The sequence below is a fragment of the Camarhynchus parvulus genome, chromosome 5 (assembly GCF_901933205.1).
Source record: "Camarhynchus parvulus chromosome 5, STF_HiC, whole genome shotgun sequence".
NCBI lineage: Eukaryota > Metazoa > Chordata > Aves > Passeriformes > Thraupidae > Camarhynchus > Camarhynchus parvulus.
The window spans coordinates 17,892,328-17,905,367 of record NC_044575.1 but is presented as its reverse complement, the minus strand read 5'-3'; the positions used below and the strand labels follow the sequence as shown (position 1 = coordinate 17,905,367).

Below are 13,040 nucleotides of genomic sequence, written 5' to 3'. Positions count from 1 at the left end.
AGCACTGGACCATCTGCATTTCTCCAGATTAACTACCTGGAACTGCTGGGATTGCCTAGGCACAGCAGGTCACTAAGGGGATGCATGAAAAGCACAGAGACATTAGAAGATCTTACTTTCTCACTAAAGCTGCTAAAGATAGCACCCAACTTATCAAGTTTTCGTACAGTTGCACCTTATAGGTACAAAAGCATTTAATCAGATAAAAATGCATCAGATTCTTTAAGATTGAGCCACCACCCACAATTCAAACTTAGACAAGCAATTACTTATTATAAAAACTATAGAAAATGCATAAAATACCAGAGCCAATATTAGATTAGGTAGTTACTACACAGCTGTTAGTGTGATCTGAAAGATTTTGGTTAGTAACCCCGACAAATAATGCATCTAAAGCATCTGATTCCATCTAAGTGATCTATTGGCAATCTTGTGCCACAAGGCTGCCACTCTTTCACTGCCAGCGAAAGAATTCAAAGAGACGCTTATGAGTCTGGTAAGACACAGTCGTGCGCATACACACATGTCTAGGTTTTAATTTAAACTTTCTGGATTTATATTTGCTTGTGAGAGAAAAGTTTCACTGCTTTTTAAAAAATTACTTAATTTACTTTTAAAGAAAGACCAACCTAAGCTGTTAAAAGAATTCAACTCACCTGCTGCAAAGAAGAATCCTGTGAGAACCCAGTTTCTTTAAAGTCTATTTCATCATCACTGGAAGAATGAATGTGGCAGGTAGTAACCTAGACAAATAAATTGGGTCATTGGCATAGCAGATAATGCACTTATTTGTTTCAAATAAAAGAAGTTGTTTTAATGATTTGTCTTTCTATTCTACTGAAAACTGCAGAGTTTGGAGGTAAGTTTTCAATTAAGTTTTACTGTACCTCCAAGTATCTCCAAGCACATAATTATGTATCTAAAGAGCCAATTAGTGCCATTTCTCATAAGCCCAAAATTCTTCCTCTTTACATGATCATTCTTTTGGTCTTGACCAAAACATAGTTTCTACCAAGAGCAAAGATAACATTCATCTGCAAGCCCTACATACCTCTCTGCCTTCACAGGCTCAAGAAAAAATGCCTTATGTACATCTTTTAGTCCTGTTCACAAGTTGCACAGTTTCAGATGAATTTCCTATTGCTTCTATTGACACCTGTTAACACCTTGCTCCAGTTAATATTTATGTTGAAATAGCGAATTCAATAATTAATTATAGTCCAAGTAACAGAAGACTACCAGAAGTTAATGAAGCCACACGCAAAGCACACATTCCCGGAGAAGTCAGGTAAAAAAAAATTCACTAATTCATCTGTTGACATTGGAAACTGCCTCTGCTTATTAAAGTCTCCAAGTGATTGCTCTTAGACTATTTTTAACATAATTACACAAACCTCTCCTACTTGAGTTAAGTGTTTTTCCAAAAGTGTAATCGCTACAACTGCATGCAGAAGAAATGTGGCAGGTGCAGAACAGTAAGCCAAGTTACTTAAGCAAGGTCAGTCACACAGGCAGTAGAATGCAAGTAGAAGTCTTCTGTTAAACTTGTACTGGGTCATTTACATCCTATAGAGAAAGCAATCAACGCCAGCTCCTGCACTTTTCGTTTGTACTCTCAAGCAGACTGGAGTTTTCAAGGACATGACCTTGAAGAGGCAAAGAAATCCTCATCCTTGCAGATTGCCTGAGATTAGCTACACTAGGTAATGAGCCAGTTAGCTACTACAAGCTGATCATCTGCATGATGCCTGCACAAATATTAATTATATGGCTTTAGTTGAAAAGTAAACTAAAGAATTATCAGTTCCATAACTCAGCAACTAGAGGGACTCCTTAAAAGTACACTAGATTTTGGAAGACTGACAGTGCTGATGACAAACTTAAACTGTCCAAGTAAAGCAGCAGTCATTTTCATACCTTACCCATCACTACTTACCAGATCCACTGTATTCCTCTTGTTGGTTTCTCCTAAAGAGCTTGTGCAGAATGTTTCCCATCGCTCTCTCACCTCCTCTGGAAGTTCTAGCACAGGAAACAAAACACAAAACCAATCAGAAACTATCAACATTGAGGCATCACTTAATCACTTATTTTTTTCTGCTAAACCAAAAATACTGGTAAGAACATATATATCCTCCTAAATCCATAAATGTAACTCCATCTAGCAAACAAGTCCAAATTAAGCAGGTCTGTACCTCTTTGTATCTATTTCAGGGAGCTTTAACTGTTTGAAATGAAAATACTTAAGCATTTGTTTAAGGATGACTGCTTTAAATACAATACTTCAGAAGCAAGCCAGTTCTTTTCTTATTTAATCCAACAGCTGCCTTTTAATTTAAGTTTGCTTAATATCCTCAGCATTTAATAATGAAAGTCCTGAAGATAAAGTCAGGATGAATGAATACCTTTGATGAGCTGCTGGACTAGTGTGCTGTTTGGCCCCTTATCTGTGCTGTGCACAATGCAGTTTGCTATCCTTGTCAGGTGACCCATGTAGCCATGCCTTCTTCCTCCTTCAGCCCTGCAAGAGACCAAGAGTTCATCTGCTGCACTCAGAGCAACTCCGATACCGTGTGCTGTTGTAGAACACTGCCAGAGTCAAGATGGTACACAAGACAATAAACTGGGGTTCTTAAGTTAGACTTGCATCCTAAAACCACAGGTTCACAAAAATATTTAAGAATTTAAGGGATCAACTGGTTTGACTTCACTGAGCCAGTTTAGGAGAGTTAACAAGCACATGAAGTGCCAAGAAGCACATACAAGTGTTTGTACTGCTTTTGTGTGTATGTGTAGAAAGCAAAATGCACACAAAATAATCAAAATGCATTAACAAAATAATGACAGAATTAGCAACTGATTCAGAGTTTTTAGGAAATTCCTTTTGCTGAGAGTATTTTGCAAAACCCCAAACCACCAAATATTCCCTCCAAGCTTTCAGCCTATGATCAAAAGGGAAAAAGCATTCTTAAGTATACTTTAGTATTTCAGGGCTTCTTAGCATACCCATTTAAGTTAGGGTCATTGCTTTCCTGCAATTTAGGAACAACATTTGCATGCTTACCAAAGCGAAAATTACAAAGCCATTTAAATATTTCACACAGTACTGGTCTGCACAAACAGGAATTACCAGATGTTAGAGTAGTGCTCTGAACACCTACTGCCAGTTGGAACCATTTTATCTCTGACCAAATAGCAATCATGAGAGATCCAGCTTGAACTGATTCTCTAGCATTTGGCTGCAAGCCAATCAAACTTTTGCTGCATCAATTTACGGTTTTGTGTTTTAAACAAGAACCAAGAAAGACCCTCTCACCCAGCTAGACAAATGTCCCATGACTGAAATCTCTGTAAAGTGACAGCAGCTCATGAAATACCTTATGTTATGCAAACACAGATCACATGATTTTATTTTCCACTATCATCATCTAACATATGAGGTAACTGAAATTATGTCTATGCAAGATATCACAAATAAACTACCACAGTGTTTACAGCTTGCTTAGGTAACAAGCACATTCAGAATAAGCAGCACACGATAACAGCAAAGGTTATAGTTTCTAATACAGGATATTACACAGAGCACTTCTATTTGACAAACTAGACTAACTTGACATTGCCTAGCCAGAAAGTCTGGAATACAACTGTATCTTTTGTTAGCAAATGCTTATTACGCCCAGCAAACCAAACCACTTTTACTATGTCAGATTTTTACCAGCAGAAAGCAGTCACCCTTAAGCTGCTAGAGCTGCTTGAAATAACATTAAGTGACAGAATACAAAGGGACTAAAAAAATACCCATTTCCTGAAACAGCTAAGCTAAAAGTACCCTTAAAGCTTTATCTTTTACAGCTGGAGCCACACCTCTACAAAACTGGATAAAGGATGAATTAATTATAAGCTTGTTTCCAGATAAAAGCACTACCTAAGGTTTGAAACACTATTTTCTTCATTAGTATTCCCAAACATGAGACTAAATATTTAATTAAATCATTCATGTGGTAAGCACTGGATCAAGAACAGCCATCCAAGTAAAATTTAAGTTTTAGGTTGGAATTACAGAGAAAACTTTTCATATTTCTCTCCTACGAGAATCTAATTGCCAGTGAAGTTGGTAATTCTCTATAATCTCAGGAGAACTGATATAAAATGGAAGACATTCAGGAGAGCATGTTTTTTACAGTTAAATTTAGCACATTACCTTTTCTATTATCCCCCTCTTCACCATCCTTATTTCCAGGTCAGTTACATTAGCCATATTTTTACTCTCTGATTCACTTCAGATATTACTGTTTTTGTGAGTGGTACAGTCTCAACACTCCATCAAACCAGCAGCACTACCCTGGCTAGTCAATTCAGTATTTTGACAGGTCAGAACTAACATCTACTGTTCAGTACCTCCACAGCTAAAATTATTTGGCCTTCATGAGAACATTTTACCACCTCAGGTGACAACTGAGGATTTTTTTCCTGCTACAAAAACAGTTTCTAATATACTATATTAGTTACTTGAAGCTTACATCCTTTCAAATACATAATTTTAGAAGGTATTCTATTGCTGAGCAATTCACTTTTACTATTTAGGAGACTGATGCTCCCCAGTATGTGATATGCTTTGATGTGTTCACAAGTAACTCCCAACTGCTTACTGGGGGAAAGTATCTCCTGTCCCCTCAAAACTTACAGCATGTTTATTTTTTTTACTTGAACACGGGCAAACTTGAAAGATCACAGTAATATCTTATACATGGCAAGCATGACAACTCTTGTGCTCCCAAATGGCCACAGGAAAAAGAATTAGAATGCTACCAAAAAGTAAAAGAGAAAGCTTTAACTCAAATATTAACATACAAGTGATTTTAGAACTGGATAGATCACTTCTGAATTGGTTATAAGTTAATTTCACAACTCAAGTCTTATTTAGACAATTGCAGGAAATCAGGGAACTAATTACTCACTGTTTCTTCTCATTCATCTCCCATGCTTCAAGTATTCTTTCTATTAATTGGCACTTAAGGAAGAGCTGTCAAAAAAGCAAAATATGCTCAGTAGCAGTAAAATGTAACACTATTTATGCACTTTACAGTTGATACTGCAGTCTGCAAGACTTTTAATTTCACGTTCAGGACATATACTTTTCATTAAAGGGTCGAAACTCCAGCAGTCAGATCTCAGCCTGAAATCTAAAAGCTAAACCCTGTATTAATTCTACTCCTCTTTCTATGTGCTGAATTGTGGTAGTAGCATAAAGCTACTGAAATAGTGATTTTAAGCCTTAAAAATGGGAAGAACTTCAGGGAAAATAAATACTTACAGCTCTTCACCATGCTCACCTTGGAGCAACAACAACAAAAAAATCTTCTCTATGAGCAGTTTCAGGTTTAACACCCTGAACTAACATTTTAAGTAAAACCAGAAAGACTTTTTTTCATTCTATACATTAAGTAGAAAGGGGTGCATTTTATGTAAAATTAACTGCATGAAAACAGGAAAATTCAGGAGACTTGCAAAACACAACTTACATGCTTCAGTAAGAGATTGTCCCCACTGGAATCCTGATCTGTAATTGTGCCATTTTCCGTGTTTTCAAGAGGACTTGCAAGAATCAATGCAATACAGATTTCTACTTGAGTATGCAAAAAGTTATTCCACGTATACTTAAAAAACATGTCCTGAAAAACAAATTCACCAAGGTTTACACAAACCAAAACCTTTTCATTAGTCAACAGTCTCACCCACCTAATCACTTGAATGTCTACACTGGAAGAAATCTTTTAAGTTTTACACTATGTATTATTGTACAAGAAAAAGTTTGTGACCCACAAAACCAGTAACTTTTGTGCTTGCCGTTTTCTGAATGCAAGGAATACTACACTGGACCAGAACAAGAATGCAACTAACTGGATTTATTGCAAGGGTCACAAGTAATGCACTTTCAGACTATGAAGACAGGAAGAAATAATGCTCCCTACTTACATTCCTTCTGCCAGCTGCAGCCCAGAAGTGCTATTTAGGACCTTAGAAGTCCCTTTTTGAGTTCACTTAACTTCCTAGTATCTATAATACCCTTTTATAAATGTGCTCCTCACTTCAGTGAGATTCCTTATGAAATTGTATCTACCTCTTTCAAACCCATCATCCACCACCTCAGATAATCTAGAAAGAGTTTAAGATTATTAGCAAAGTACAAGACAAATACTAAGGTTGAAATGCAATAAACAGCATCCATTTAGTCAAGTTCCTGCTTCTCCACATTTTTTTCTCTTAAACACAAGCAAGATTTTTGTCAAGCCTAGCTATTTTAGGCTACTCACTGCAAAATTCAAATGACTGGTGTCACTGGTAAAATGTAGTAAGTTCTGGAAATATGTGCAGTGATTGGAACAGTACTGAACAATTTTAGTCTCATTCAAAGTACAGCTAAAGGTCTTCAATCTCTCTTCAGTCCTAATGACATTCACCTATAACTTTTCTTAAGTCAAGTCTGCCCAGTGAAACGTGCTGTTTCAGCAAACAGCATGAAGCACTGAGGTTTCCATGGCTACAATGACTTTTTTCCTTCTGTAAAACCTGCAACAGGAAAGTGTGTTCAAACCTCACTGAATACAGTTCACAAAATAATCTATTTACAAGAACATGCAAGCATTCATTGCGTGTATGCTCCCTTAGACAATGGATCTAGGAAAAACTGCAGCTACGGTGAAGTCAGCTATTTGTATAAAAGTTAGTACCTGTCTGCAAACCCAATTGTGAAGAAAATTTGAGATGAAAACATTTGAATCACACTGTAATAATCGCTCACAGGAAAAAGGGGTTTTGGACTAAAATCAGAGAAGAGAAGGTATTCACACTTTAGGCTTGCAACTGCCAACTTAGAAGTTTACATGTTCGTATTCAGTAACTAGCTTAAGTTCTACATTATTTAAATTATTTTTTAATCAACCAACATTTGGATTTCTTGGGTGAACTGAAACACAAAGAATACATCTGCTATAGTGGAAGTATGAGGTAGGAAATACTCGAAGCACATGTTCACATCAGCAAAGAGCAATGAGTTAGGTAACTGAGTTTGTTGTACACCACCTTGCTTTGAAGTCTGAAGGAGTAAAAGCTACCAAGCAGAACTGTTCCTTTATGGGACACTGCTGAGATACCATTTTGTAGGCCATATATTAAGTGAGAAAAAGGGGCTTTGAGGGAACAACTTAGGGAAAAAATGAAAATAGCAATGAAGCCTTGAACATGGCTGAAAACTCAAGAACACCCAGTTGAAAATAAGCTTATTAAGAAAACCACTTCATGTATTTATGAAGGTGCAGCAAGTAAGAACCATTCAAGTGGTCAGAAGGAAACACTTCCCTCAGACAGATTAACAGTAAAATCCAGTATTAGAAGTTCTTAAACCAAGCAATAGACATCACAACACAAAGGTGCTGAAAAGTTAGGCTGGAAAATAAGTTAGACTGGAAAATTATCTACAGAGTCAGAAAAGGCAGACAAGATCTTAACAGCAATCCATAAAAATGAAGACAGCATAAAGTTCTTACCAGTATGACTCCTATGCTGTTAAGTTCTATAAGCTCCTGATTCACACTGCTTGTATTTGTCTGTAAAAGGCTAGATATTAATCTAATCACATTTAAACGTGTGTTTCCTACAGGTGGATCCAGTACACCCCAGGTTGTCTTCATGACACTTTTCTAAAAAAAAAAAAGTTTAATACATAAATCCCTTAAAATACCTTTTAAAAATTCAGCTTATCATTTCTACATACAAAAGATGAGTAATGCTTAAAAATAGATACATTTAGTCCTTAAGCAACTGTCTCACTTTCATCCTGCAAAAACCTGCTATTTTTAATTCCAAATACTGTAGCTTATTTTAATTCCACAGACAGGAAACACCAAAACCAGTCACATGAAAGCTATAACTTGGTAAAAAAATTATTGCTAATTACAGACAGGCTCTCAAAGTAGATGAAGTGTATTCAACCTTGACAGGAATTACAAGATAGTTCCTCAGAAATAATTCTCATTCAGTCCAGCTATATTCTATATTACTACAATGTACACAGTACAGCTAGGTGGACAGTATAAATACATTATAATGCCTCAGCAACCCTAACTTCATATATTTAAAAACAATTTCACATTCATTTCTCTGTTAAAATCTGCAGCACCCAGTTCAGGGTGCATTGCTCCAACTGAAATTCTGCTAGTGAAAATGTGCGTAGAAAATACAAATGGATCACAGGTAAACCCCCTATTTATACATTTTTTTTATCTTTGCCAAGAGCATGACAGAGGTAAGTTGCTTAAATCAGTTAAAAAGCCCAAGGAATTTAACATGCCTAGGGTGCAGAGATATGTCATGGATCTAATCTACTTGGGTCCTGGAAAAGTCAAGAGAATTGCATGAGCCTAATGTGGACCATTCCAAAGTTCCAAACAACTGCAGCATCTATAGTCCATATTTCCTAACCAGACCAAGCACAAAATATAGAGCAAATCTTTTTTGTTGCTTTTAGGAAGAAGTAATTGCTCCAAGGTTACTTTGATAATTAAACCAAGTTTGTGCTGGAAAAGCACAAAGCATTGCTGTTCATTATTACTGTTGGCCTGAGCCAAAGCTCACAACAGGCTAGGAAGTAGCCTGGGTGCTTGCCTGAAAGTTGTCAGACTGGGTTTTGTTTATTCTAATCTGCCTAAAACAGACACATGGTTAAGTTTTGCTTCAATTAATTTGTTAATACAAGATTTCACTTACTTTTGGAGGCTCAAGTAGGAGCTCATGGAAGGATGAAAGTCGTGCTTTTATGGCTTCTAAAACACTTTTGTTGACAGAATATGTGGAATTGCTCATGCCTGGAGGACAGATCTCTATATGACCTTCAAATCTAAAACACACATAAGCACAATTTGATAATGAGTACCAAAACTAGTTGTAAAACATCTCTGAAGTATGTAACAGTTCTGAAAGGATGTGAAAATAACAAAGAGGTAAAAAATGTAAAAACCTAGGGTTACACACACATAAAAATTAAGTGTCACATAATGGTTGAACAAGAGATTTTTCCAAACACTAGCCCTGGTATCGCTAGGTTTATTCTGCTTGAAATCCCCAAAACTGTTTTGATATTAAAAATTAAATTTTGTTTTATTGAAGCAGATAAAGAGCTTCATTTGTCTATTGGAAACAACATAAGCTGAATGTACCAGAGAGACCTGTTCAGCAGTTTTTCCAAATTAAGTTGCTACAAGTAACTTTTGCAAAGTCAATATTCAGTCACTGCACTATACTTACTTACTCTGTTCCCTGTATCCAGAAACCAAGTGATGAAATGTATTTAATCTGATCAGTCTACTGGTACTCACACTAGAAAAAGCTGCAGAAAGACCAGTCATTTGGTGAAAGTGTAGTAATGCCAATCACAATCACCTGATTTGCATTTTTACTCCTTCAGCTACAACAGGTCACAGAAGTGGTTTGGTTACAAGCACAAGGAAGGCATTTGCTACTGCAGGCATAAACCAAGTGAAATAACAACACTTACGTCTGTCGTCTTGTCTCAAGTAAGGTCAGTAGTATTTGGATTGCACTGACAATTGCAGATTCATTTTTTTCTTTATGAAAAATATTAGAGAGAAGCTGCTCTATGATTTCTTGTCTGAAAAGAAAAGCATTGGTAACAGATGAAACCACTTCAGGATACAGCTGTCAGCAGAAGTAACTCCCATTTGGCCACATAAAAAAAGGGAAAATAAAATACAGGAGAATTTTTTCTGGTAGAAACATACAGTTAGATTAACTTAAAACAAGCAACAGAACAAAGCTGAAGTTTCCCATATTTAGTCTGCACAGTATCAAGCTGACCTCCACACATAAGATACCGTTCAATTGGGCAGCAAAAGAAATAATTTAATGAGACAACTTCTCTTCTACACTCCCCACTAGAAAATTCTCCAACTGTCCTCTGCTTACTTGCCAAGTTATTTTTCATTACACAAACAAAAGATGGATAGTCAAGAAAATTAACTCAAAAGAGCTTGCCATTTCTGAAGGTTTCCAAGGTCAAAAGTTAAAAACTAGTTTCTTATGAAGTGAGAATAAAATAAAAAATTCAAACCAACTTACTTCTCTAAACTTGCAAGCAGTGGATCTGGTTCTGAACTGTTCTGTACTTGTAGCATCTGGTCTCTGCTTAGACGAATAATTTCACAGAGTGACTGTGATGCATTTGAATGCCTCTGAAACAGAAAACAGCACTTTGAACTACAAGAATAATAACATGCTGGACTTTAATTCTTCAGTTTAAAAAGGTGAAAATTTCAACATGAACAAGAGCTCTCCCAAAAACCATTCAGGCAGTAGCTTTATGCCCTAATTAACCCTTAACAAAACAAAAAAAAATCTTGAAGCATGAGGCAAGAATCTATTTCCTACATTAAGGTGGCAAAACATGAGAGCTGAATCTTCCAACAACTTCAAGTATGCCTAAGGCTTTGATATGGATCTCAAAAAGGGGGCAGGGAGGCGGACAAAACCACTTAGCCTTCCTCAAATAACCACACTTAATACAGAAATCAGCTTACTGAAAAAAGTAAGCAGAAAACAGTAAAACTAAAAGTTCTAACAGCATATTGTACAGCTGAACAGATAGACCCAGGGGGGTGCCAGTGATGCTGTAAGTTTTAGCTTTTATATTTTTCAGATCCTGTACTGCATTAGTGTATAACTGAACTTCATATAGAGTGTTAGTAAGCTCTCTTCACAGTTTGGTCAGACAAAACCCTTCCAGGCCTGAGAACCAAGGTCACCATCACAGCCTCAGGCCTGAAAAGTATAAACAAAAGTGAACTGGGGGGAGAAGCAAACCAGGGCAATGTGACTTCATTACCTGAAGCTATAATTGGACAATTAACCTCTGATATGCAAATAGACCAAACTTACATCTGTCTGAGCAAATTCCTGTCCATCTTGGGTGTAGCCTCTGCGAGGCTCCTGCACTGCCCAAGGTATATCTGTGAAAGGCCTTCAATAAACACCCACTCTATTCTCTAATTCTGTCTAGCCTCTGTTCTAGGTAGCCAGTCCAAGGCATCACCAGTACTTACATCTTCATCTTGAGATGGGTGTACGATTTCCACAAGCCGCTGGATAATTCTCTCCTCATTCAGCCACTGTAAAAATGTTTGTGGATGTTAATAAGAATTTTTCCCAAGTGAATTAATTAAATGAACTCATGAAATTGAAAGCAGCCTTTTGACAACTGCCACAAGTCATAATTCAATACTTCTAAATAAGGACTAACAGTACTTCAGAAAAAAGAAAAAGTAAAATCGGCATTTCTTAGCCACAGTAAAAAAGAAAATCTTAGGTTAATGCCAACAAACTTTGATGCCAAAGTGTGTTTGGTAAGGTTCAAAACAATTTAAAAATTGCATCTGTCAGATGTAAGTTAGATACCAAAGACTGGGGAAGAGACTAGCCATTCAGGTTCTAAGTTGTCCCCAGCAGTAGGGGGGTTTCACTGGAAAAATACTGGCAGCTCAGGAAAAAAACCAAAACCAAGAACAAACAAAAAACATAAACAAAACCCCACACGTCTAATTTCAGCATATTCAAGAAATAAACTTAGTAAAGCCAGCAGAAGTTAAGCCAGCTTTGAGTTCACACATGTCAGACAAAAGTTCTGTGATATTTTACTTACATTTAGCACTTCTTGTCGGGGCTGTGGAGGTTCTATGCAAGTCAGTAGCCTGAGCAACAAGTCCATGATAGCAGAGGTCCCTATGTGCTTAATAATGAGGTCTACAAAATCATGCTTCCTCTTTAAAAAATCTACAATCTGGAAATGAAAAAGTAAGCTTATATTTGCTTCATATATTTTACATGATAAATTACACCAATCACTTTTCATTTCACTCTCCTATCAAAGTGACAAAATAGAGGAGAACTTCTTAAACACTTCTGCCACTTAAACCTGCAGTACAAGACAAGATAAAGTAAAACCCAGGCACAGGGCAGATCCATACTACATGTAGCGTGTCCTGGGTCTCCTCTCAAACCCAACTTGCTGACCATAACCTACTTATAATCCAAAGCAGAGTCAGGTTTTCTTTTTGATATGAATCAGTCGCATCTCTGCTTACTGGGCAAAGTTCAACACAGCAAAACTCTTAATACAAACAGTACCTCAGGTTAGAGAGTCAAGTCATTGCAGCTGTTTGCAGTATTGAACCACATACACTGAGTACAAGAGCATTTCTGAACAAGGACTCCAAATGTTTCTCTCCTTGTTCTAAATAATTCTTCACACCAAGTCAGAATGACTATCACTGATTCAAGTCATTTACGTTTGCTTTTAACAGCAATAAATGCAAATATGATCATATAAAACACTGAGCTAAGCCAAAAGGTAGGCACTCACATACTGATTGCATAAATAGCTCAGGCAAATCTGAATCAAATACATCCTACTCATCCAACTGTATTTTTTAATCATGTGCATAATGAAAAGGTGTCTTCAGTGAGGGTGGAACCTGAATGCCCTCTTTTGACTCTGCTGCTATCCCTCAATTGCGTCTCTTAAAGCAGAATTGCTGAGTACCACAGCTTTATCAGAGCACTTGTAAAACTGGTGAGTTTGCAAATAGTTACCTGTTCTGGTTTTCTGCTGATAAGAATACTTAACACCTTGCTGAAGAAACTGGCCAGTAGAGGGTTTAGAGGAGATTCATTTAAGAGGAAGCTGTACAGTTTCAGGAGTAAGGATTCTTCTTCTCCCAACCTATCATTAATCTGTGAGACATCTGATGTAAGCAGCTCACATGATATGTTTGGGTATCTGGGGAAAGAAAAAATTATTCATCACTCATACTTTGGAACTCTCATACCTGCAGCTCTGAATTCAGAACCTGGTAATGCATCTGATTAAATTTTCAAGCAGGGTTGGTCTATACTAAATTAGCAAACTAACACAAAGTAATAAAACTGCACATTCAGCCTGCAAGCTCTGTTTTTATTTAAGAAGGTCACTA

The 13,040-nt window shown here is 36.8% G+C and overlaps 1 protein-coding gene across 11 annotated transcripts in view; it reads right to left on the bottom strand.

Moving 5' to 3' along the window:
- The window catches only part of PPP6R3 (protein phosphatase 6 regulatory subunit 3), a 51,051-nt gene that overhangs the window by 15,251 nt on the left and 22,760 nt on the right, over nucleotides 1–13,040 (bottom strand). For all 11 annotated transcript variants that reach the window (XM_030950476.1, XM_030950469.1, XM_030950471.1 and 8 more), the window contains 12 exons: nucleotides 12,661–12,847; nucleotides 11,711–11,848; nucleotides 11,115–11,180; nucleotides 10,135–10,247; nucleotides 9,554–9,667; nucleotides 8,767–8,896; nucleotides 7,548–7,700; nucleotides 5,523–5,672; nucleotides 4,959–5,023; nucleotides 2,406–2,521; nucleotides 1,937–2,022; nucleotides 657–743 (listed from right to left, as the gene is read on the bottom strand). In XM_030950476.1, coding sequence (XP_030806336.1) covers nucleotides 657–743; nucleotides 1,937–2,022; nucleotides 2,406–2,521; nucleotides 4,959–5,023; nucleotides 5,523–5,672; nucleotides 7,548–7,700; nucleotides 8,767–8,896; nucleotides 9,554–9,667; nucleotides 10,135–10,247; nucleotides 11,115–11,180; nucleotides 11,711–11,848; nucleotides 12,661–12,847 — 1,405 coding nt within the window. The remainder of the gene's footprint in view (nucleotides 1–656; nucleotides 744–1,936; nucleotides 2,023–2,405; nucleotides 2,522–4,958; nucleotides 5,024–5,522; nucleotides 5,673–7,547; nucleotides 7,701–8,766; nucleotides 8,897–9,553; nucleotides 9,668–10,134; nucleotides 10,248–11,114; nucleotides 11,181–11,710; nucleotides 11,849–12,660; nucleotides 12,848–13,040) is intronic.